Raw genomic sequence first — 22,769 nt, forward strand, 5'->3', positions numbered from 1 at the left:
AGTTCTTTTGTTAACTCACTTATACTTTTGGCCATCACAACATCCCGTGGCAATGAGTTTCACAAATTAATTGTGCATTGTATGAAAAAGTATTTACTCTTATTTGTATTTAGCATGCTCCCTATTAATTTAATCAAGTGGCCCCTTGTTTTTATATTGTGTAAAGGGTAAGTAACACTTTCTCCCCACCATTTATGATTTTATAGACCTCTATCATATCCTCTCTTAATAGTCTCTTTTCTAAGATGAACAGCCCTAATTTTTTTAATCTCTCCTTGTGTGGACGCCATTGCATACCTGTGAACATCTTTGTTCCCCTTCTCTGAACCTCTTCCAGTTCCACTATATATCCTTTTTAAGATGGGACAACCAGAACTGGATACGGTATTCAAGGTGTGGGCGCACAGTGTATTTATATATTTGATATTATGGTATTTTCTGTTTTGTTCTTTTTTAATTCTTTTCCTAACAGTTCCTAACATTCTATTAGCGTTTTTGACCACTCCTGTGTATTGAGCAGATGTTTTCAGAGAACTCTCAACAATGACTCCAAGATCTCTCTTGAGTAGTCGCAGCTTATTTAGAACCCCTAATTACGTATGTGTAGCTGGGATTATTTTTTCCAGTGTGCATCACTTTGCACTTACAGTATCAATGTTGAATTTCATTTGTCATTTTGTTGCCCAATCATCCAGTTTAGTGAGATTCCCTGTAACTCTTTGCAGCTTGGGACTTAACTATCTTGAATTATTTTGTATCTTCTGTAAACTTTGTCTATTCCCTGTTCACTCCTGTTTGCCCTCTTCTGGAATATTGTGTACAATACTGGTCACTTCATCTCACACAGAAATATCAGAATTTGAGGGAGTTCAGAGATGGGCAGTGAGAATGATTGGTGTACAGAAAAACTTGATGGAGAGAATAAGATTGGGAATTTTTATCTTGGAAAAGTGAGAAATTCAAAGGGAGATGATACAAGTACATAAAACAATAAATGGCATAGAGAAGGTAGATATGGAGCTTCTATTCTCTCTGTCTCATAACGCCAGTAGTAGGGGACATACAGTGTAATTGAAAGGCAACTAATTTTAAAAGTAATTTAAAAAAAACCTACTTTTTGATACAAAAGTTTTTCTTTATATTCTAGTAGCTGAAATTGAAGATCCAGATTTCTACTCAAATCTGTTGTGTCAAAATGATGAAAAATTTGTGAAGTGTCATTTGAAGTCACTGGATAGATGGCAATTGGATCTGGTTCAAATTGAGTAAATGGAAGAAAAGGTTCTCAGCGGAGTTTAGGAATCTGAAGCAGGAAAATCTCTCAGGGTTTTCAATGAAAAGAAAATGAAAACTAAAAAACTCAGACGTGCATCAAAGGGGTGTGCAACCAAAAAGCCTCTGTAAAAGAGGAAACTATGACAAACTTGTGTTCTGTATGTACTGGGAAACTTCATAGACGTACTTGGAAAATGAAAAGTCAGCAGAACAGTTGATTGAAATGTGGGAAGACTTAAAAGTATAGGAAAAGCAAACAAAAAATATTTATAGTAGAAATAGAATACGGTTCCAGGTAATCCATATGGGGGAGGAGCACCAACGTAGCAAGCTTGAATCTGGTATGACTGGTACTCCTAAGATTGGGCTATGTTTCTTATCCACTACCTCAGCGAAAGTGTAGCATGAGTGCAAGAAATGGAGTGGAACTTAGTTCTTTCTCTTGAGCTTAGCTCTCCAGCTGTGGCAGTTTTATACTTCGGCACTCAACTTGGCACTTCAGTGTCTATTTTTGGGTGGTACCGGTGCCTCTGTACCAGTGTGTGCTTGGTGCTCCATTTTGGCTTCTGTTGATGCTTCAGTGCCTGTCTTGGTACTCCAGCAGCATTAGTACTTAAAGTAGTTCAGCATCGGCTTGATATGCTGGTGTTCCAGAGCTTGATACCTGTTTTGGTGCCTCACTTCTTGTCTGTGGAATAAGCTGCGTGAGGTAAGTTAGGAAATGTCAGAATTGAGGGTTGCCTATGCAGTCTTTCACAAGGAGGAAAATAATATATGCATTATGATTGTATATAATGTAATGTAATTAGAGACTGCCCTTTATTACCACAGGACTCCTCTCTCATTCAATGCAAAGCATAGATGGTGTTCAGTGGTTCAGGCAGCTGTTGAATATTTTTTATTATTGTCGTCATTGTGTGTTGTCCTATGCTTTCTTTGCTGCATACCAGCCAAACCCTGCACCCCACAGACATTAACCACTTAATATTTACAACACCCATGTGAGGTAGGGAGGCAAAATCATTTTACAGATAGGGGAACTGAGGTCCAGATTTAAGGGCAAAATTTGCAAGTGTCTCTGAAATCTGAGTGTTTCAGTGATTGGGTGACAATTAGGGTCTGACTTTTCAGAGTTGCTGAAGATTCAGAACTCTCAGTGACTTTAACTTAGTGTGACTGCTGAGCACTTGAAGAAGATTGGGCTCCAGGAGTGTCAGATTGGATGCCAAAATATAGAAACACAGTAGAGGCCATCTGTGGAAAATTTTGGTCTTAGATGTTTTGCCCAGAATCGCGTAAGAAATCTGTGGCAGAGCCAATGATAGATCCCAGTTATTTTGCTATGTATTTAAGTGCTTTAACCACAAGACCATTGTTTCTCTTCCTGCAGACCCATGCCTTATTAGCAACATACTTTCCAATTTAAGTAGCGAATGAGGTAGTGTTTCATAGGCAACAGCCTTGCCCTCTATCTAAAGCTGGTTAATTCACTGAGCATTATCTATCCTAAGCACTGAATGAGGATGAGGTTCTTTGGAAGAAAACAATGTCATCATTTTAATTAGTCTCTATATCATAATGTGCATATGGGGGCAGAGTTAAGGTTGCATGGACTACTGTAATTCTGGTATATCCTAACTTTGGGCTTGATTTTACAACCTCAGTATTCTCTCTTTTAACATAAATGTTTATATACTATTTCCAGTATATTTATAAGGATAATTTTTTCAATGTACAATTGCACTTTTACTGTGGAAATTAAAATGGGAATTTTCAGAGGATTATAACATGGCCAGATATGTTTAACATGAACATTATCTTGTTAGTTAACCATTGACTGATGAGGTGAGGATACCTCTTGCCTACTGACAAACTACTTCACAATTAGACCCTGTCTTCTTTTAAGGAATGGGAGCCACATGGATGCTACAGTGATGAGGCCTATGTAGGTACTTGCATAGATACCAAGAATAGGTAAACGTCGGCTTTAGGGTTTCTTACAACTTCCTATGAAGCATCTAGTGCTGACCACTGTCAAAGACCACTGGTCTGAATTAGAGTAACACCTCCCATGTTCTTTAAGAGACAAGGTCAGAAATATTACACTAAAGTTCTTTGTTTTCTTTCATGAAAATTGCCTCCAGCAATTCTCATTTTCATGCCACCTTAACCTGGAACTATTACAAACAGTTAGCTGATATTTGAGGTCACATGACTAATTGCACACACCCTATGATGCTTATAGATTGGCTCCAGTGCTCTCCTTCCTGCTACAGTTTTTGTAGGGAGTAATGAGAGGATTAGAGAGCAAATGTGATGTTTTATTGTGTATCGTCAGACCTGGAATCTTTGTGTGGAATTGGAATTAACTTGTTCTATTAGTTTTGCATTTGTTACTTGGGGCTGTGTGGTTGTTTCAGAGGTATTCCTATGGCTTTAGAAGCTTTTCCACAGCACAGTGCTTTAAGTCAGGATTTCAAACTGCACAGGGAAAAATGAAAATACAGTGTTCCTTGTACACCATTATAACTTTTTTGTTTTTGTGGAAGGGCTGCCCTCCTTTTTCCTGGCTTAAGCTTTGGGCCTGCTGGGACAGTGAGAAGTAACTTAAAATTCACCTGTAGGGAAAATATCTTAACATAGTGTAATTATTGTTAACCAACCATCTTGACATTTTTTCGTCCTATCAATGCTGGCTCAGTGCTGATGGGTAGCTTGCATAATACAATGAAATCTGTTAGAAAGATTCCAAAGTGTTGGTCCCATATGGGGTCATTTCCTCCAGAATTAGGGCAGATTCAAGGAGTTTCTTGGATAAAAAACATCCAATCCAGGTGTGGGTAAAAAGCTATGTACAATTCAGTACACACACTTACTCAGTATCACTGACTGAATGTAGGAGTTAGTTGGGATGTTTAATTTGGCCCAAGAGTTTTTGCAATTTCTCCTTATTCCTAAACTTTCTCCTGCACTGTTATCCAGTCTCCAAAAAAATTCTCTGAATGTTTGCACTTGCCTTATCTGCTCACTTGTCTTCAGGCTTTCCTTACTGTGTCTGGGAAATGAAGGGAGTGTGGCTGACGTTCTTCATTTTTACACCTAGGGTGTCAGTAACACACAGGGTATGTGTGTTGGAAGAATGTGGCTAAAAGCTAAGCTAACTGTATTTTAGTAATTTTAAATCCACATGTCATGTATAATGTGTAGATATGAGAGGTATAGTATAAGTACTCCAGCTTGTGGGAAGAAACATAGGTATCCCTTACACTGTGCAACACAGGTTTATTTATACAGCTAATGCAGGTATTCTACATAACTTCTCAGTTAGACTGATATCTGTAGCAGTGTGACTTTTTGGGAAGCTGTTGTGCTGTAATGTGAATCACAATCCTGTGATTATAGGAAAGAGAAATTGAAGAAACACTGAGTTTGAAATCCTAGTGCATCAGGAACAGCTGCTGCATTTTTTTTTTTCCTTTTGGAGAGTCTATGTTGTAGAAAAAAATAATTAGATAAAGAATTTTCTATCTTTGTCCTGTCAAATGCATTTTAATAAAAATCCTTGTATTTGAGATTTTAAATACTCTGACTCCAGAAAATGGACTATGAATCAAGGACTGATGCCTTTCAACAACTCTCTGCAGATTCATTTGGCTATTGTGCTTCAGCATTTGAAATTGAATCTCACTTTATATGCAAGACAAGGTTTATGCCAGCCTAATTGGTTACTGGCATTTCTTAGTCTCACAGCTGCTATATTCAGCTGTGTACTAGAAAAATATAATGGAATAGTGTTTGCAGAGAGCAAGAGGCGATTGTAAAGATATACAACTTTCTGCCAGTTTTTTTTGTTGTAAAGCAGATAAATTTTGAGAAGTAAACTGAGTAGTATCTATTTTAATGTTACACTATATGCTTACTAGTTTAGCTGGGAATATTTAGAAGCTAGACATAACTTTTTTGGTTTTTGGTAGTGTTATTTATTGAATCCTGATCCTAAAAAAAATTATTTTTTTTTTGCCACAAGGCAGATCACGATTGGCATAGAGTTGGAATGAGTATTGTGAGGTTTTATTATAGTCTGCTGGCTTCTGTTTGTGAGAAAATTCAATCTTCTCCATTTCAGGTCTAGGCTGCTTTGATCTTCTTTCATTACTATGGCAAAGAGAAAACTTTTGGCTCTTGGGTGACCTAATGTGGAATAGACTCCTAGTTTAATAAATAATGCTTTCTTAGATGGCCCATTGATTGCGTTTTGAGAACTGCTTTTCCTCAAGACTTGCAAAATATGGTTTCTTATTAAAGATGAGTTGTCTTAGGGCATGCTTTCCCTCTAGTATCCCCCTGCTGTGGTCAAATGTGGCATTGTAGGCACTTCCTATTTCAGTTTCCCCTCAGCAGCATATTTTGTCTCTCCCAAGGATTTCCATGGCTCAGCCCTCTGTTTGGATATCACTGAGTTCAGTCACCTTCTGGTGTAATTAAAGTCCAAATAAATGGTTCTTCTGCCCCACTTGGGCTCCTCTTCAACCCACCTACCAGGCTCAGTTTGTGTCTGTACTCTGGGATAGAGCTTGATTCCTAGGCTGCTTCTCTGGAGTCCCCTCACAGTTTTGTCCCCTATAGGTTGCCTTTCAGTCTTCCCCGCTTTAGGATAGAGTATGGACTCCCAGGCTATTTTGCTGAAGTCATTCTAGACTGTACTTCAGGGCCTTCCAAAGGAGCCCAACTTACTCCTTGTGGTTCTTCCTCCAAATGGTGTTTTCTCACACCTTTTATGAGGCCCCGGTGTTTGTCTGTCACCTGTCCCCCATTAGTTCAGCCCCCTTAGTTTGGGGGCCAGTTAATTATAGCACAGGTGGGGCTGATTGAACCAGGCCTACTGGACCTGTTACACAGTTCTATAGAATATTAATTTTCTTCTCTTCAGATGGAAGAAATACAAGTTCTAAAATATCAGCCGGTGAACAAAGATAATCCTATAATGTCTCACTAGTTAATTAACTAACTTTTCAGTTCTGAGTTGTCTCCGTACTCTAGATTGGCAAATGGACTAAACATTAAATAGTACCCCTGAGACTATAGAAAATGTAATCTCAATAAATTTTATTTTCCAATTTTAAAACACTGGTGAAAGGTCTTAAGGATTTGTAAAGAATGGCTGATTGAGCCTTGCAAATCAACCCCCAAAACACTCTTTGTACAACAAGCAGAGATAACGCCTTTACAAACAAAAACAGATATTACTCACTTTACCAAGAAAACAGATAACTAGTTAAACCAGTTTTGAAAGAAAATCCTTTTGCAGGAGTTCAAATTGTTACAGGTCATTAACTGTGTATGAAAATCTAGTGGAGAACTGTACCTGTTGTCTCTCACCAGACTTTCCCTAGAGGTGCTTGCCAGAGAAAGTGAAATAGATTAGGACTGTGTTGTCTCTGTTTATTTTGTTCCTACAGGTAGGCCTGCTCCTGCAAATAGTCCCGGGAAATTATTTATAAGAACATAGCTGTGATGGTCTGCTGTTATAGTGAGGTTTCTGTTGTGGGGTGTAACAGGGTGGCTCATCCCTTAATGAATGGGAATAGCCAACCCTGATTACAGAATGAACTACTTGTGGAGGAGATCAGGGTGATTGCTGTATAAAGAGCAAAGGGGGAAAACTGAGAAAATTATAGAGAAACTGTGGAGTGTGTAAAAGGCTCTTGCAGGGAATACCCTGAGACTGAGGAAGCTGTGATAGTGAGCCAAAGATTTTTTGCTAGAGACCCGTACTGAAGTAAGTCTGCGAGACTTTGAATTGGGACTTTGCTCTGGGAGGAAGGGCTGGGGACTCCCTACCTAAAGGGGGGGGGAGTGAATGAACTGGGGTTGAAGTCTGGAGGGCCAGTTTATAAGGACTCAACAAATGGAACCCAAGGAGGGGGAGGATATTTTAATTACCTGTCTGTGAGTTAAGGGCCTTGAAGAGGGGAGAAATTGGTGGCAGAGCAGTGGCGAATGACGTCTGGTCATGAGGGGGTGCTCAGGAGGTGGCTGTCCCTGTTACAGGCGGCAATCGGCTTACCAACGGGAATGGTGAGAGGTTTATGGTAGGCAAGGAGGGCTATGTATGAGTCTTAGACCTTGTCTACACAGGAAAAAACCTTCAGTATATAACTCAAAATATGAATTTAAACTGATATAGTCATACCAGTTTAAACCCTGTGTGGACATTCCTGTCTCTTTGTAAGGGTAGCTTTTTTTTTTTACTTTAGCTTATGTCATTTGTGAAGAGGTGTAATCCAAACAAACAAAAAAGGCACACTCATACTGCAATAAGTGTGTCTTCACAGGGGAGTTATACTGCTATTACTATACCTGTTTGAATTCACACCTTGGGTTACACTGAATTTTTTCCCCCTCACATACTCTACGCTTGTATATCAGTATAATTGGTAAAACTTTTCCCTGTCAAAAAGCCTAGTTATTGCCTATACAGATTTAGGCTTAAGCTTGTGCCCTTGCCATTTGTGCTAGCATTGAAGAAGCACAGTCAGTGGTCCCAGTTTACTTGGATTCTACTGGTGAAACCTGGGCTGTGGCCTTAGGTGTAGACAGTCCAAATGGGCACTGCAAGCTATGCTGAGGGGAAAGGAGGGGGAGAAAGTCTTAGGCACTGCCCACAAATTGGACAATTGTGGTCAAAGAAGGGCATGGCCAGAGTTCCTGGGAGCACATCTTCCTTGCAGCCTCTGCTAATGTGGTTCCTGGAGAGGAGAACTGACCTAGGCTGGCAGAGGGTGACAATGGTACCACTGCCTGGCCTCCTGGAATCTCCTTTTAGGTGCATCTGCAGAAGCAGTGCAAGAGGTTGCAGACTGTAATCCCCATGGATGCAGAGGTGAATTGAGTCCAGTGTGTAGAGGGAGACCTTGTGTCACTATCTAATCCTATCTGAATAACTTAAGAAACGACCTTGATTGGCTCTAGATGTGTTGGGAAATGGAAGGAAATCCAACAGCCATAACAAAGTGGAATTGAGAGTGATGCAGAAGCAAGGATGTGGAAGAGATTAAAGTTAAGGGAGCCAGGAAGGTGAGAGATGCAGTCAAGAAAAAAGTGGGGTAGAAGAATGTAAATACACAATATCTAGGGATGGGAAAAATCAGATAAAAAAGGAGATTGAATTAGACAGTTTCTTAGCTGTTTTTTTAATGGGGGATTAAAGCTTGCAGTTGTACTTTTGGATGTAACCTTGTCAGATCTAAACTAAACAGGGTTGGTCTGTGCCTTGCATGGAAGACATCCCAGGGGAAAAGTGTGCTGTAGAAGAAATTGGTTAACTATCTGGTCATTAAAGAACTCCTAGCATTTTCATACTGAATATTTAATGTTATGTAGTAATTTTTTGGTAGCCACTGTACAAACACATAATAAAACAGCACAATCCCTGCCCAGAAGTACTAGCCACATTGTCCTGGCCCAATTCCAGTTTAAGTAGATAATGCACGGCATGTTTGCGGCTTCCTTGTGGTGGTTCAGTGGAGCTACACCTGTGCACTACTCAGTTGAAGGACTGTGTACTGTTACGTAATGTTAATAGTTGCTGTATTCCATTCCATGTGTGACAACATTTAATTAGCTGCACATACGTACTTACTTAGCCTTTAGGATGAAAGGATATATTGTATTGGATACTCACCTGAACCTACTAGAATTCTGGGAGTTGAGATCAAGGTAATAAACTCCCATGATTCCTTTCCTGATATCCCACAATGTATCCAGTTTTAGCAATTCAGTACTGTTTTTAAACTTCTGTAAGGCAATGTGGAGGAAGTACTGCTGAGTGCCACAATCCTGGCAACAATTAATACAAACAGTATGCTCCAGAGATATTGACAGTCTGGCTGCATGAGTTGGGAGACAGCTACAAGTATAGTCTCCTTGAAGCCATGCGAATGCTACTGGAGGAGGAGGAGGATGAAACTGAGCATTTAACTTTTGCATGATGTTTTCCTGGAATGGCTTTACTTGGTGGAGTGCTGCTTCTAGGCTTGGCCAGCCAACATTGGTGGGACAAAATAGTGCTGCAGAGCTGGGATGACCAGCAGCAGCTGCAGAACATCAGGTTACAGAAGGCTGCTTTCCTAGAGATCTGCGTAGCGCACATACCACAGTGGCAGAAACCAACATGAGAATTCCCCTTAGTACAGAGAAGTGTGTGGCCATTGCCATCTGGAAGCTTGCCATCCCCAGTTGTTGTCAATCAGTAGCTAACCAGTTCAGTGATGGCAGGTCAACTGTGAGGACTGCTGTCATGGAGGTTTGTGTTACTATTAAGAAGATGCCGTTGCCCCAGGTCATAAAGCTGGACAGTGCACAGGAGATTGATAAATTTGCATGGTTGGGGTTCCTGAATTGTATCCAGATCACTGGGCCCCACATGCCTTTCTTTTTGCAAACCCCCTCCACCTCCGAAAAGTAAGCTTCAGAGTTCATGAACAGAAAAAGGCATTTCTTTGTGATGATGCAAGATCTAGTCGATCACCATAGTAGGTTCCAGTATTAACATGGGTTGGTCTGGAGAGGTCCATGATCCCAGGATCACACCAGTTTTAGGCACTGGAAAAATTGTACTTCTGCTCTCAGTACTACTGTGGAGGATTAATAGTGTTGCGATTCCTTCAGTCATCCTGGGAAACCCCACTTATCAAACTCTGCTTTGTTGGCTTATGAAGCCTTTTAGTGGACACTTGGATAGAAGAAAGTAGCTGTTTAACTTTACACTGAGTAGCTGCAGAATGACAACAGAGTGTGCATTTAGCAGACTGAAGGGAAGGTGGAGGTGTTTCATAACTAGGCTGGATGCGTCTGAGAAATATTTGTCTCATTTTATAACTGCTCTCTGTATTTTGCACAACATTTATGAGAGCAAGGGAGAGAGCCTCACTGAGAGCTGGGAGGCACAGGTGGAGAGACTTCTAGGGCTTTCTGAACACTACAAATTTCCCCAACTTGACAGGGGACCAGCATTTTATCCGCAGAGTCACGGAAGGAAATTGATATGATTTGTATGACTGTTTTACTAGGAATTAATGTTATTACGGGGAATTATACCTCAATGAAATTAGTCAGCAAAGTTTTTTTTTTTTTTTTTTTTAAATCAAACAAACCAGCGCTGATTTTTTTAAATTGATTGTACTGTGTGCTCTCTACTGTTAAAAGTTTAAACTAGTGGAAATGGGGCAGATGTGCCTAAAGTGCTGAGTGCACTAATCTTTGGGGGAGGGGAGGCACAATGTATAAAAATGTTCAGGCTTGTAGTTGTTTGTTTTTTTGTCTTGTGGGGGTAGAATGGCATGGGAAAGGCCTGTCCTTGTAGTTGGGGAAGTGAAAGGGGTGTCTCAGTATTGTGTTCTTGGCAGACTGCATGACATGGCTAGGTTGGGGTGCTGTTATGCTTTGCTCACATACAATGTTCTCTAGTAAGTTGTATGCCATATGTCTGATATCTTTTCCTGGCTGTCCTCTTCTCTGTCCATGTGTTTCCCTAGATTGCTCCCTGTCCTTTCATTTTTATCCTGGAGTATAAAATTTTTGCTTCTCTGTTGGGATTCTGTGATGAGATCAGCAAAAAGTCTTCCCTTGTCCTCTTTCTTTTCCCTCACAGGTTTGCTGGGTGTTGAGCAACTGATAATGCCCCTCTCTGTGTGGGCTGCATCGTATCAGATGCTAACAGAACAGAGAAACAATACAAGTAGTAACTGTTCTATACTATCTTGCATGGTGACAGGTTTCAGAGTGGTAGCCGTGTTAGTCTGTATCAGCAAAAACAATGAGGAGTCCTTATGGCACCGTAGAGACTAACAAATTTATTTGGGCATAAGCTTTTGTGGGCTAAAACCCACTTCATCAGACGCATGGAGTGGAAAATACAGTGGGGGGGTATAAGTACACAGCATATAAAAAGATGGGAGTTGCCTTACCAAGGGGGAGAGGGGTCAGGGCTAACGAGCCAATTCAATTAAGGTGGAAGTGGGCTATTCTCAACAGTTGACAAGAAGCGGTGGAAATCACTTTTGTAGTGCTAATGAGGCCAATGTAATCAAGGTGACAGTTGACAAGAAAGTATGAGTATCAGCAGGGAGAAATTAGTTTTTGTAGTGACCTATCCACTCCCAGTCTTTATTCAGGCCTAATTTGATGGTGTCCAGTTTGCAAATTAATTCTAGTTCTGCAGTTTCTTGTTGGAGTCTGTTTTTGAAGTTTTTTTTTTTGTTGAAGAATTGCCACTTTTAAGTCTGTTAGTGAGTGTCCAGGGAGATTGAAGTATTCTCCTACTGGTTTTTGAATGTTATAATTCTTGATGTCAGATTTGTGTCCATTTATTCTTTTGCGTAGAGATGGTCTCGTTTGGCCAATGTACATGGCAGAGGGGCATTGCTGGCACATGATGTCATATATCACATTGGTAGATGTGCAGGTGAACGAGCCCCTGATGGTGTGGCTGATGCGGTTAGGTCCTATGATGATGTCTCTTGAATAGATATGCAGACAGAGCTGGCATTGGGTTTGTTGCAGGGTTTGGTTCCTGTGTTAGTGTTTTTGGTGTGTGGTTGTTGGTGAGTATTTGCTTCAGGTTGGGGGGGCTGTCTGTAAGCAAGGACTGGCCTATCTCCCACGGTCTGTGAGAGTGAGGGATCGTCCTTCGGGATAGATTGTAGATCCTTGATGATGTGCTGGAGAGGTTTTAGTTGGGGGCTGTAGGTGATGGCTAGTGGTGTTCTGTTGTTTTGTTAGTTGGGCCTATCACAGAAAGCCACTAGCCATTCTATACTAGTCTCCCTGCCAACAGTGATAGAATATCACTCCCCTGTCAATTTCAGAATTCCTTTCCCCTCTGCTCTTCCAATTCTGGGGTACACTTGAAGATGGTAAGACACTTTCCAACTTATTTCCCCCTCACACAAGTCCCCCGTACTAATGCTGGGTATATGGAGCTGGAGGTGTGAGGGTGGGTGTCCCCCCCAAGAGGCAGGTTAGTAACTGCATGTTATGTCTGCAGGCTGTCTCTACACTACAGGATGTTACCCTGAAGGGTGTCCCCAAGAGATGGAGAGGGTTCTATTTAAAAAAGGCAGTGGGATAACTGGGAAGATAGGGAGTGCTGCTGTTTATGAGGATGGTGCCCCTCAGCTGATGCAGGAGTGGAAGGGAAACACCACCTATATGGGCAGCTGCAAGAAGTACTCGTTGCCTTGCAATCAATGTGCCAAAATAGAGCACTGCCGTTGCCTTGAATTCTGTTGTATAACACCTACAGATCAGCACCAAGTGCACTACAAAAGAGGTAGACTTCTTCAGTGAGTGGTCTGAACCCCTTTTTCTGCAAAGGGTTTAATGATTCTGAGGATCAGACTGAAAATGACCATGGGCTTCTGTAACTTGTGTAGCCACCAATGCCTTATGCACTCAGTGCATTGAGCGTACCTCTGTAGCCCCATTTGGGGAATTTTCCTCATAATCCAGTGCATGTTGTAAATGTAAAGATAGCTAAAAGCTCAGGGCACTGATCAGACTGTCATCCAAATTACTTTTCCTGTTGCCTTTTCTCTTTCTCTGTCTGCTGTGACAATAAATATGCCTGCTATACAATGCATTTGGTATTTTTTTTTTTTTTTTTTTTTTTTAGCCCACAGGGTGTCACCATCTTGAGCAGGGGGTAGGGGTAGAGAGACCTGCTATTGGCCAGGAGGGAGAGGGAGCATCAAGGAGAACGGGAAGGGGGGTGAGGACACTTATTCCATAGTTGTGGGATTTGACATAAAGGGAAAGAAACCCTTCTGAGCTTCTGGAGCTGATGCCATTTGGGGGAGTGGGTGGAATGGAGAGCAGGTGGAAAGAGGCCTGTGTCTACTCTCAGCTCCCAGGTGGTATCAGGAACCAAGTTGTTTAAATCCCTCTATGTAGTCAGTATTCGGACAGTTTACTGTAATGCAGCACATAATGCTTATGGTTGAGGTCCCCTCTGCAGTATAGTCAGGCTGAGTCACTGCCTGGCTCTCAGGGGTCCTCTCCAGTGCTACCTCTGCCTAAGTGTCTGGCTTGGAGTTAGGTGTGCTGAAGACATTGTGGCTGTTCGGGGAAATCTCCTCCTTGCCGGGGTCTGTGGTCAGCTGGGTGCCTTTGAAACTGTCCACTGCACAGCAGGGTTCTGTGGTGGTCTTCCTCACAAAAGTTGGTCCAGCTCCTCATACTATGCACGTTGCTGGGAGTGTTACCAGCGTGCTTGTTTTTGTACCATGTGTTTTCATAATTCTGCTGGAGCTCCTTAGCTTGGGTGTTGCACTGGGCCATGTCCCGGGAGTGCCCCTTCTTCTGCACTTGCTCCATAGCTGCTCATAGATTGTCACACTCTGATGGCTCCTATAAAGATGGGACTGGACACGCTTTTGTCCCCCTGAGGGCAAGGGAGTCCTGGATCTCTGGATTGGACCACATGGAAGCATAGGGCCTGGCTACTATGATGGACTGTGGGTATGCATACTTGTCACAAACTGAAATTGCAAATGAGTGCACCTACGTGTGTGCCTCCCAAACAGGGAGGTGATAGCTAGTCAAGATGATCCTTTGAGCATTGGAGGGCACACAGGTAAACAGACAGGTGGGTCCATGTGTAAATCAGTACAGTATGGGTTGGCAGTAAGACAAGTGCCTAAAGTGGTTTTATCAATTTGAAATAGGAATGTATCCACACAGATCTTATACTAGTATAACTCATTCAGGAACAAAATTATGTTGTTTCCAGAAAGATTAATTAAAGCAGGAAAGGACGCCAAAAAAATCGAATAAAGAACTGTGTGTGGATGCAAGGGAGTTTATGCTAGAAAAACTCTGAAAAAGCTTTTCTGTGCAGAAGATCTAACATGGAAGATCCTGTGTGCTGTATCTTTGTCTTTAGTATCCCTTGGAGGATATGTTTTATAAGGCTTGGCCGGGTCTGTTCTACCATGGCCCAATATCTAAACAAATACTTTGCCTCACTCTTTATTGAGGCTAATGAGGATCTTAGGGACAATGGTGGCATGACAAATGGGAAGGAGGATATGGAGGTAGATATCACCATATCTGAGCTAGAAGCGAAACTTGAACAGCTTAATGGGACTAAATCGGGGGGCCCAGATAATCTTCATCCAAGAATATTAAAGGAATTGGCACATGAAATTGCAAGCCCATTAGCAAGAATTTTTAATGAATCTGTAAACTCAGGGGTTGTACCGTATGATTGGAGAATTGCTAACACAGTTCCTATTTTTAAGAAAGGGGTAAAAAAAGTGATCCGGGTAACTACAGCCCTGTTAGTTTGACATCTGTAGTATGCAAGGTCTTGGAAAAAATTTTGAAGGAGAAAGTAGTTAAGGACATTGAGGTCAATGGTAAATGGGACAAAATACAACATGGTTTTACAAAAGGTAGATCATGCCAAACCAACCTGATCTCCTTCTTTGAGAAAGTAACAGATTTTTTTAGACAAAAGAAACACAGTGGATCTAATTTACCTAGATTTCAGTAAGGCGTTTGATACTGTGCCACATGGGGAATTATTAGTTAAATTGGAAAAGATGGGGATCAATATGAACATTGAAAGGTGGATAAGGAATTGGTTAACAGGGAGACTACAGCGGGTCCTACTGAAAAGTGAACTGTCAGTTTGGAGGGAGGTTACCAGTGGAGTTCCTCAGGGTTCGGTTTTGGGACCAATCTTATTTCATCTTTTTATTACTGACCTCGGCACAAAAAGTGGGAGTGCACTAATAAAGTTTGCGGATGACACAAAGCTGGGAGGTATTGCCAATTCAGAGAAGGACCAGGATATCATACAGGAAGATCTGGATGACCTTGTAAACTGGAGTAATACTAATAGGATAAAATTTAATAGTGAGAAGTGTAAGGTTATGCATTTAGGGATTAATAAGAATTTTAGTTGTAAGCTGGGGACGCATCAATTGGAAATAATAGAGGAGGAAAAGGACCTCGGAGTATTGGTTGGTCATAGGATGACTATGAGCCACCAATGTGATATGGCCGTGAAAAAAGCTAATGCGGTCTTGGGATGCATCAGGTGAGGTATTTCCAGTAGAGATAAGGAGGTTTTAGTACTGTTATACAAGGCACTGGTGAGACCTCACCTGGAATACTGTGTGCAGTTCTGGTCTCCCAGTTTGAATTCAACCTTCTTAAACATAGAACAGGTACAGAGAAGGGCTACTAGGATGATCCGAGGAATGGAAAACCTGCCTTATGAAAGGAGACTCAAGGAGCTTTGCTTGTTTAGCCTAACTAGAAGAAGTTTGAGGGGAGATATGATTGCTCTCTATAAATATATCAGAGGGATAAATACCGGAGAGGGAGAGGAATTATTTAAGCTCAGTACCAATGTGGACACCAGAATAAATGGATATAAACTGGTCATTGGGAAGTTTAGACTTGAAATTAGATGAAGGTTTCTGACCACCAGAGGAGTGAAGTTTTGGAATAGCCTTCCAAGGGAAGCAGTGGGGGCAAAAGACCTATCTGGCTTTAAGATTAAACTCGATAAGTTTATGGAGAAGATGGTATGATGGGATAACATGATTTTGGTAATTAATTGATCTTTAACTAACTATTAATGGTAAATAGGCCCAATGGCCTATGATGGGATGTTAGATGGGGTGGGATCTGAGTTACTACAGAAAATTCTTTCCTGGGTATCTGGCTGGTGACCCTTGCCCATATGCTCAGGGTTTAGCTGATCGCCATATTTGGGGTCGGGAAAGAATTTTCCTCCAGGGCAGATTGGAAGAGGCCCTGGAGGTTTTTTGCCTTCCTCTGTAGCATGGGGCATGGGTCACTTGCTGGAGGATTCTCTGCTCCTTGAAGTCTTTAAACCATGATTTGAGGACTTCAATAGCTCAGACATAGGTGAGAGGTTTTTCGCAGGAGTGGGTGGGTGAGAGTCTGTGGCCTGCATTGTGCAGGAGGTCGGACTAGATGCTCATGATGGTCCCTTCTGACCTCATTATCTATGACTTCTCTCAAAAGAGGGGGGTGTGCGGGAGCGGGAGGCGGTGTCTGGAAGAAGTGGCTCTCTAGCCATTGCACCCACCTGGGGCTTTGTGCACTCCTCCATTCTCCCTCTATTTCAGGGACTCCCTACAATTTCTTCTTCCAGTGCTTCTGTGTACTGCCTATTCTCCCTTCTCCCATACCAGGGTCTGCAATCTCCCCCTCATGCCAGTGGCTCTGTACAAACCCATTTCTGCATCCTTTCTTCCCTCCTATTGTTCCCTCCATGTCAGTGGCTCTGTGTCAGTCCTCTGTTTCACCCTTCCTCCACCTCCCACCCATGGTAGGGGCTCAGTGTACCTACCCCCAGCTCCCAGAGTAGGATCCCCCAGTATCCTTCACCAGAGATTCTGTGTGCCTGCCATTCTTCTCTCCCACATTCTCTCCCTGTGTTAGGGTCTCTGTGTGCTCCCTATTCTCTTTTCCCCCTGCCACATGCTCCCTATTCTCCCTACCTTCACACCCATACCACAGTCCCTCAATCTCTCCCCTGCTAGGGTTTCTGTGTGCTTCCCATTTCCCCCCCTGCCAGGGGCACTGTATGCACAACCCCCACTTCTCTTCCACCCCCACCATTGTTGTTTCTCTGGGAGAAAAGTTATTTAGGGTTTGAACATGCTAAACTATATTGGGAGATTGCATGGAGATGGGATATTGTCACGTTGGAAGGCATTATGGGTACCATTACCCAGTTTGATCTGCAGGCAGTTGCAGAGGTGCTTGAAGTTGTGGCTGTACTAAACGATGGCAGGGCCTCCATGTGTCCCTCATTTTTCCTCTTGCAGTTCCCTCAAAATCAATAGGGTTCTGGCCATTGATGTCTAAACAATCCCTGAAATTTTGGAATTCATCTGATGCAACATTCAAAGTTGTCCGATTACAGACAGACAAATGCCATCAAGCTGAGTGTATTGCCTTACAAGCTCAGTTGACCAATTTGTAGTACACTAAATATTCATGATGAAAATTCTTCAGTCCTTGTCCCCATATAAAATGTTTCCTGTCTCAATATACTTCATGAAGATTTATTTACATGCTGTTTGCAAAGTCATATCCACAAAACCTCTACTTCTTCAACAATGACCAATTCATGTTGCTTGCACTTTGATATTTCCGATCTGATGGTGATGCTAATGATGAAATCCTCTCCATTTTAGTTGGATGACTAGCTTATCCATTCCCTTTCAACTGAGGGCATCAGAAAAGCTGTTCAGGGAGCTCTGAGCCTATTTCAGGAACTCAATAGAAGACTGCAAAAAAGCTGTCAGAAACATATGTTTATCTTGACTATATACAGTACACACAGGTAATGTGAAAGGATCACAAAACAGGAACTGCTAATGAAACCCCTCTAAGCCAAGAAAGTTTGCCAGATTGCACCTCTCCTGCATAATTAGCAGTCAGATTTTAATTTTTTAACTCCTATGATTCTGTGCATACTAGTGTCTTGTCACAAGCTAGTTTTGTGGGCTCAGCCTTGGTCTCAGTGTGTTGTCTGTTTACACTGTGAGCTTTTGGAGGCAGGGATTGTCTATTTTTATATAAAAATCTGCATAGTGCCTAGTTCAATGAGGCCTCTAGGCACTACCATGATAGAAATAAAATAAACTGTCCACATTCATTTTGTTTGGAAGAGTTTGGGGGAAATTGGAACTACTTCCTTTTCTTACATATCTTTTTGTGAGGGAAGTTGCAAGATCAGAATCAAAACTTCTGGGATGCAGACTGGGACTAAAATAACTTCAGGGAAAATTCCATAACTGCTAATAAATGAGTGCTAATGTCTCCCTTCTAGGTCGAATACATCAAGCTATGGTAACATCTCTCAATGAAGATAATGAAAGCGTTACTGTTGAATGGATTGAAAATGGAGACACTAAAGGCAAAGAGGTACACTAAATATTTTAGAACTTATCTATTTTTTTAAACTTTTCTAGAATAAAGACTATTGGAATGCTCTTTTTAAAAACTGTTATTTTATCTTGAACCTGAATTAGTTCATACAGTAAAACTACTGGAAAATGTTTGTTTTTTAAATTAAATTGTGATTCCATGGTTCCAGATATTGTTTAATGTGCACCACAGAACAAATGACATCAGTTTCTGTGGTGCTGTAGTTTATTTCCTGAGTATACATTTCTAGAATAATAATACTGAGTTCTTATGTAGCACTTTTCATTATAGATCTCAATGTTCTTTACACCGGCAGTCAGTCTCATTATCCCCATTTTACAGACAGGGGAAACAGACACAGTGAGGAAAATGACTTGCATAATGTCATCTAGAAGGCCTGTGTCAGAGCTGGGAATAGAAAAACTCCTTTTTGCAATATAATAAGATCAGACTATTGATGCTTTCTTTTATTTATATAATTTTCAGGCAACCTGAGGACCAAAATTGTTCAAAATTTTCTTTAGCTGAGGATACACGAAGTATCTAAGTTTACAAAGCTAAATGAATGATGGACTAAAATCACTAAAGGTGTCTGCTGGCCTGTGTGTAAATTTAAAAAGAGAGAGATGGGTGAATTTGCTTGAGCAGACTCACAAGTGTGAACGTCTTTTTTTTTTTTCCTCTTAACAGATTGACTTGGAGAGTATATTCTCACTTAACCCAGATCTTGCACCTGATGAAGATATTGAACCCAGCCCAGAGACTCCACCACCTCCCACTCCTTCAGCCAAAGTAAACAAAATTGTGAAGGTTGGTGATATGTTCAATTAAAATTACTGTTGTCCCATTCATATTAGTATTTTACCTGCAATATTTAAGAATTTCATGTCTGTGAATTATAAGCCAATTCAGGAATATTTTAGAAATCCGTATTCATTATGAAAAAACTTAAGAGATTTCTGAAGGGCAGAACTGGAAAAAGAAGAAATCAGCGATTAATCTTAATGATCTTACAAAGGGGATTGAGTGAATTTCTTAGCTTGGAACCAACTTTAAACTTGTTAAATATAGCTTGTGACCTTTATTGTGAAATGTTTGTATACCTTGAGGAAAATGATATTTGGACCTTTTGTCTTAGAGAAGGTTTTGGAGGTTATTAAATGATACATTTAGCTCGCATCCTGTATCCTCTTCATCATACGTGCTGCTGGGAGGGACTGTGCAGCACCACCTCCCCATGCTGCTCATGCTGATATCTGTGATTACTTCTGTTCACTGAAAGTAAGCAGAGATTGGGCTACAGCTTACAAAAGAGGTGATAAAGTGAACAGATTATAGAGATTTCTCTCTTTATAGAATCGACGGACTGTGGCTCCTATTAAGAATGAAACTCCTGCCAGAGACAACAGAGGTAAACAATCAGTTGTATCTTTCCATTCCACAAAGCAAGAAAGTGAAAATGTTAAACTGACACTTTTATTTAAAGTTCTCTAGTATCCTATGTTCTCTTTGGTTTATTACATGGCCATGTTAAATTTAATGGACAGGGGGAGTAACTACTGGAACTATTAAGATAATGTATTTTTAAAAAGTTAGTATGTAATCAGTTTTATATATAAGGCCAGATTTACACTTAAAACTTCTATCGACCTAGTTACCGCCACTTGGGGAGGTGGTGTTCCTATGCAGTGGGAACATCATCTGTCGCTGTAGGTTGAGTCTATGTTGTGGGGTTATGCTGGCATAGCTATGATACCATAGCTTTGGTGCTATAGTCCCTAGAGTGTAGACGTGGCCTAAGTTCAGTATAAGAGATTTAGTGCATGTCTATATTTTATTCATCTATGTATTTACATATTTATGTATCTAATAAATATATTCTTTAAAACAGTCTCTTGTCATATTTCACCATTTCAGACATTCCTTTGTGCTTTTGATACTACTTTTGTTTGTTCTTCAATTCAGTATTTAAATAGTCTCTAAAAGCATGTCTACAGGACATTCAGGAAAGTTAAGAGTGAATTAAGCTAAAGTGAACTAAAGTCACTTTACCTTTGAATTATGAGCATCCACACATGTGTTTTAATGCACTTCAGATTCATGTCTTCAGTTAATTTAGCTGAACTTGCCTCTGTCCCTGTGTAGACATGCCCTTAGAGCAGTGATACGCAGACTGAGGCTCAGGAGCTGCAAAGTGGCTCTTTAATGTGTCTCCTGCAGCTCTTTGCAGCCCATGGTATAAAATATTGTGTGATTTAATTATTAACCAATCAGGATGCTTTTACTATGTTATTAACCAATTGTAGTTGATTATATATATATATATATATGTAAAAAAAAAAAAAAAAAAGACCAAGTATTATTTTATCAGCTACAATTAGTTAATTAATGAAACAGTGAATTCACATTACTGTGGGTCTTTTGATTAATACTGATTGCTAATTTGGCTCCTGAATCACTGAGATTTGAGTATCACTACTTTAGTGACTACTGTATTTAAGTTCTGGATTGATCAACAATCAAAAGCACAAAGGAATGTATTGTAAAAAGCCAGCAGATGGCGCCCAAGTGCGAGCAGCCAAGTCCCGGAGGCTCAATGGCCTAGAGGGGCAAGAAGCCGGAGGATTCCGGGATGGCTGGAAGGAGCCCGGAAGGTGAGGGGCAATCTTGGCTGTAGTACTGTGGGCAGCCTCTGTGAAAGCAAGGAGGACTGTGCCGCATGCAGAGCAAATGTGTGAGAGCCTTGGGAGCAGTACTGTGGTGGGCTGGGGATGGTGGCGAGCGCTTAGGCTTGTGTGTGTCCTGGGAGAAGGTGAGGGCCCCCGGGGAACATTGTACCTCATCAGGCTGGAGGCCCAGACTGAGCAGACAGCCCAGACTGAGCAGACACAGAACTGATACCTTACCAGGCTATCACCTCTCGGCTCTGTGTGCACCGCTAGTGGGATTAGAGGCCTCCGGGGGCGGGGTGGTTAGTGAAGGTTTTGGGCACCTCTGGAGGTGGGGGAAGGGATTGTGCTGTTGTTGAATTCCCTTAAGTTTCCCAGCCATATTCCATCCCATTGTTCTGTACCCATTCCCTTGCCTTACATTCTTTTATATAAATAGTTGAAATACCCCTCTGTGTGTTGTTGGGTTTTGTGCCAGGAGTTTCTGGACTCACGTAAACAAAGGGGGAAAATGCTCAACCTGGAGAGGAATAGGTGCAGGCTCGCTAGCTTAGGGTATCTACCAGCACCTCTGTCCAGCACGAAGGGGTTAACACAGCATGAAATCATGAAATATGACAAAAGAGTGTTTTTAAAAACATACATTTATTAGATAAATAAATATGTGATGCATAAAGTCCCTAAAAATACCAAAATAAAAATGTATTATCTAGCTAAGGGTGCTTTTGTTCTCTCAATTGTGTTAAAATTATTTAATTTTTACTGACAATACATTAGAACAATTTTGTTAAATGATTTAACTTAAAAATTTTGAGTGATCTCTGCATATTCCTATTTGTGGGTTCAAGGCACCTGCATCATAAACTTCCAGAATCTTCTAATGGGCAATTGGGACCACTCTGTCCCTTCTCCCTCTCCAGGCAGAGACATCCATTGGAATAAAAAGGGGAAAAGAAAATTTCAGTGTGTATTGGCGGGGGAGGGAAAGAATTCTTGTTTTAAATTAATTTGATTGACCTAAATTTAAAACACTTAATTGCATCCTTCCTTCAAAAATAAAAAGCAAATTAATATCATGAAACAATTTATAAATCTAGCTCTGCAAATGTTGATATTGTCAGTGTTGTCTATGTGCCTTTGTACAGTAGTAACTTCAGCTTGGTGCAGGAGAGCTGTACAACTCTCATTCACTGTGATGGGAGCTGTACGTCTTATCCTCCACCTTTTGACCCTAAGAATTTTTCCTTTTTTGGTCATTCAGTTAAGCCTTTGTGTCAGTATACTATTTTGTTCAGTAAGTTGATTGATACTGTAAACTAGATTCCATTTGTTGATGAATTGGAACTCTGATGTCTTATCATATTTTCCTCTCAACTATACCAGGGGAGTGTTTGTTTGGCCATCCATGTGTTTGCTGCTCCCACAGTTGTCTTCATGCTCTAATTTCATGTTGCCTTTCATGCGTGGACTGTCCTCTCCAAACTGCTACTCAAACCATTGCCCTCTCCTCCTTCAAATCCCTTCTCATAACCCACTATTTCTGTGATACTTACAGGAACTTGGCCAGCTGAAAAGGGATAGTTTTAAGCATCTGTCATGGGTACAGTTTAACATCTCTGAAAAAAATCATGCCATAAATCTATGTAAAACATTAAACACGTGCCACTCCCATTGACTTAAGTGGGAAGATGGGATTGCTCAGCACCTCTGAAAATCAGGCCAAATGGATATATAAAAAATGCACATATTTTATTGTATCCTCGACACCTACCCTTTGTATGTCACCTGCCCTTAGCTGCCAAAATAAAAATGAGATATGTCTATAAGCATTCAGAGTGCTCAGCT

General features: G+C 41.1%; 1 protein-coding gene across 4 annotated transcripts in view; it reads left to right on the top strand.

Annotated features, from left to right (window-relative positions):
* KIF2A (kinesin family member 2A) overlaps positions 1 to 22,769 on the top strand; it is a 92,690-nt gene that overhangs the window by 14,092 nt on the left and 55,829 nt on the right. For all 4 annotated transcript variants that reach the window (XM_048851652.2, XM_048851654.2, XM_048851653.2 and 1 more), the window contains exons 2-4: positions 18,158 to 18,252; positions 18,946 to 19,065; positions 19,612 to 19,666. In XM_048851652.2, the coding sequence (XP_048707609.1) occupies positions 18,158 to 18,252; positions 18,946 to 19,065; positions 19,612 to 19,666 (270 nt within the window). The remainder of the gene's footprint in view (positions 1 to 18,157; positions 18,253 to 18,945; positions 19,066 to 19,611; positions 19,667 to 22,769) is intronic.

Source organism: Caretta caretta, chromosome 5, assembly GCF_965140235.1.
Source record: "Caretta caretta isolate rCarCar2 chromosome 5, rCarCar1.hap1, whole genome shotgun sequence".
Taxonomy (NCBI): Eukaryota; Metazoa; Chordata; order Testudines; family Cheloniidae; genus Caretta; species Caretta caretta.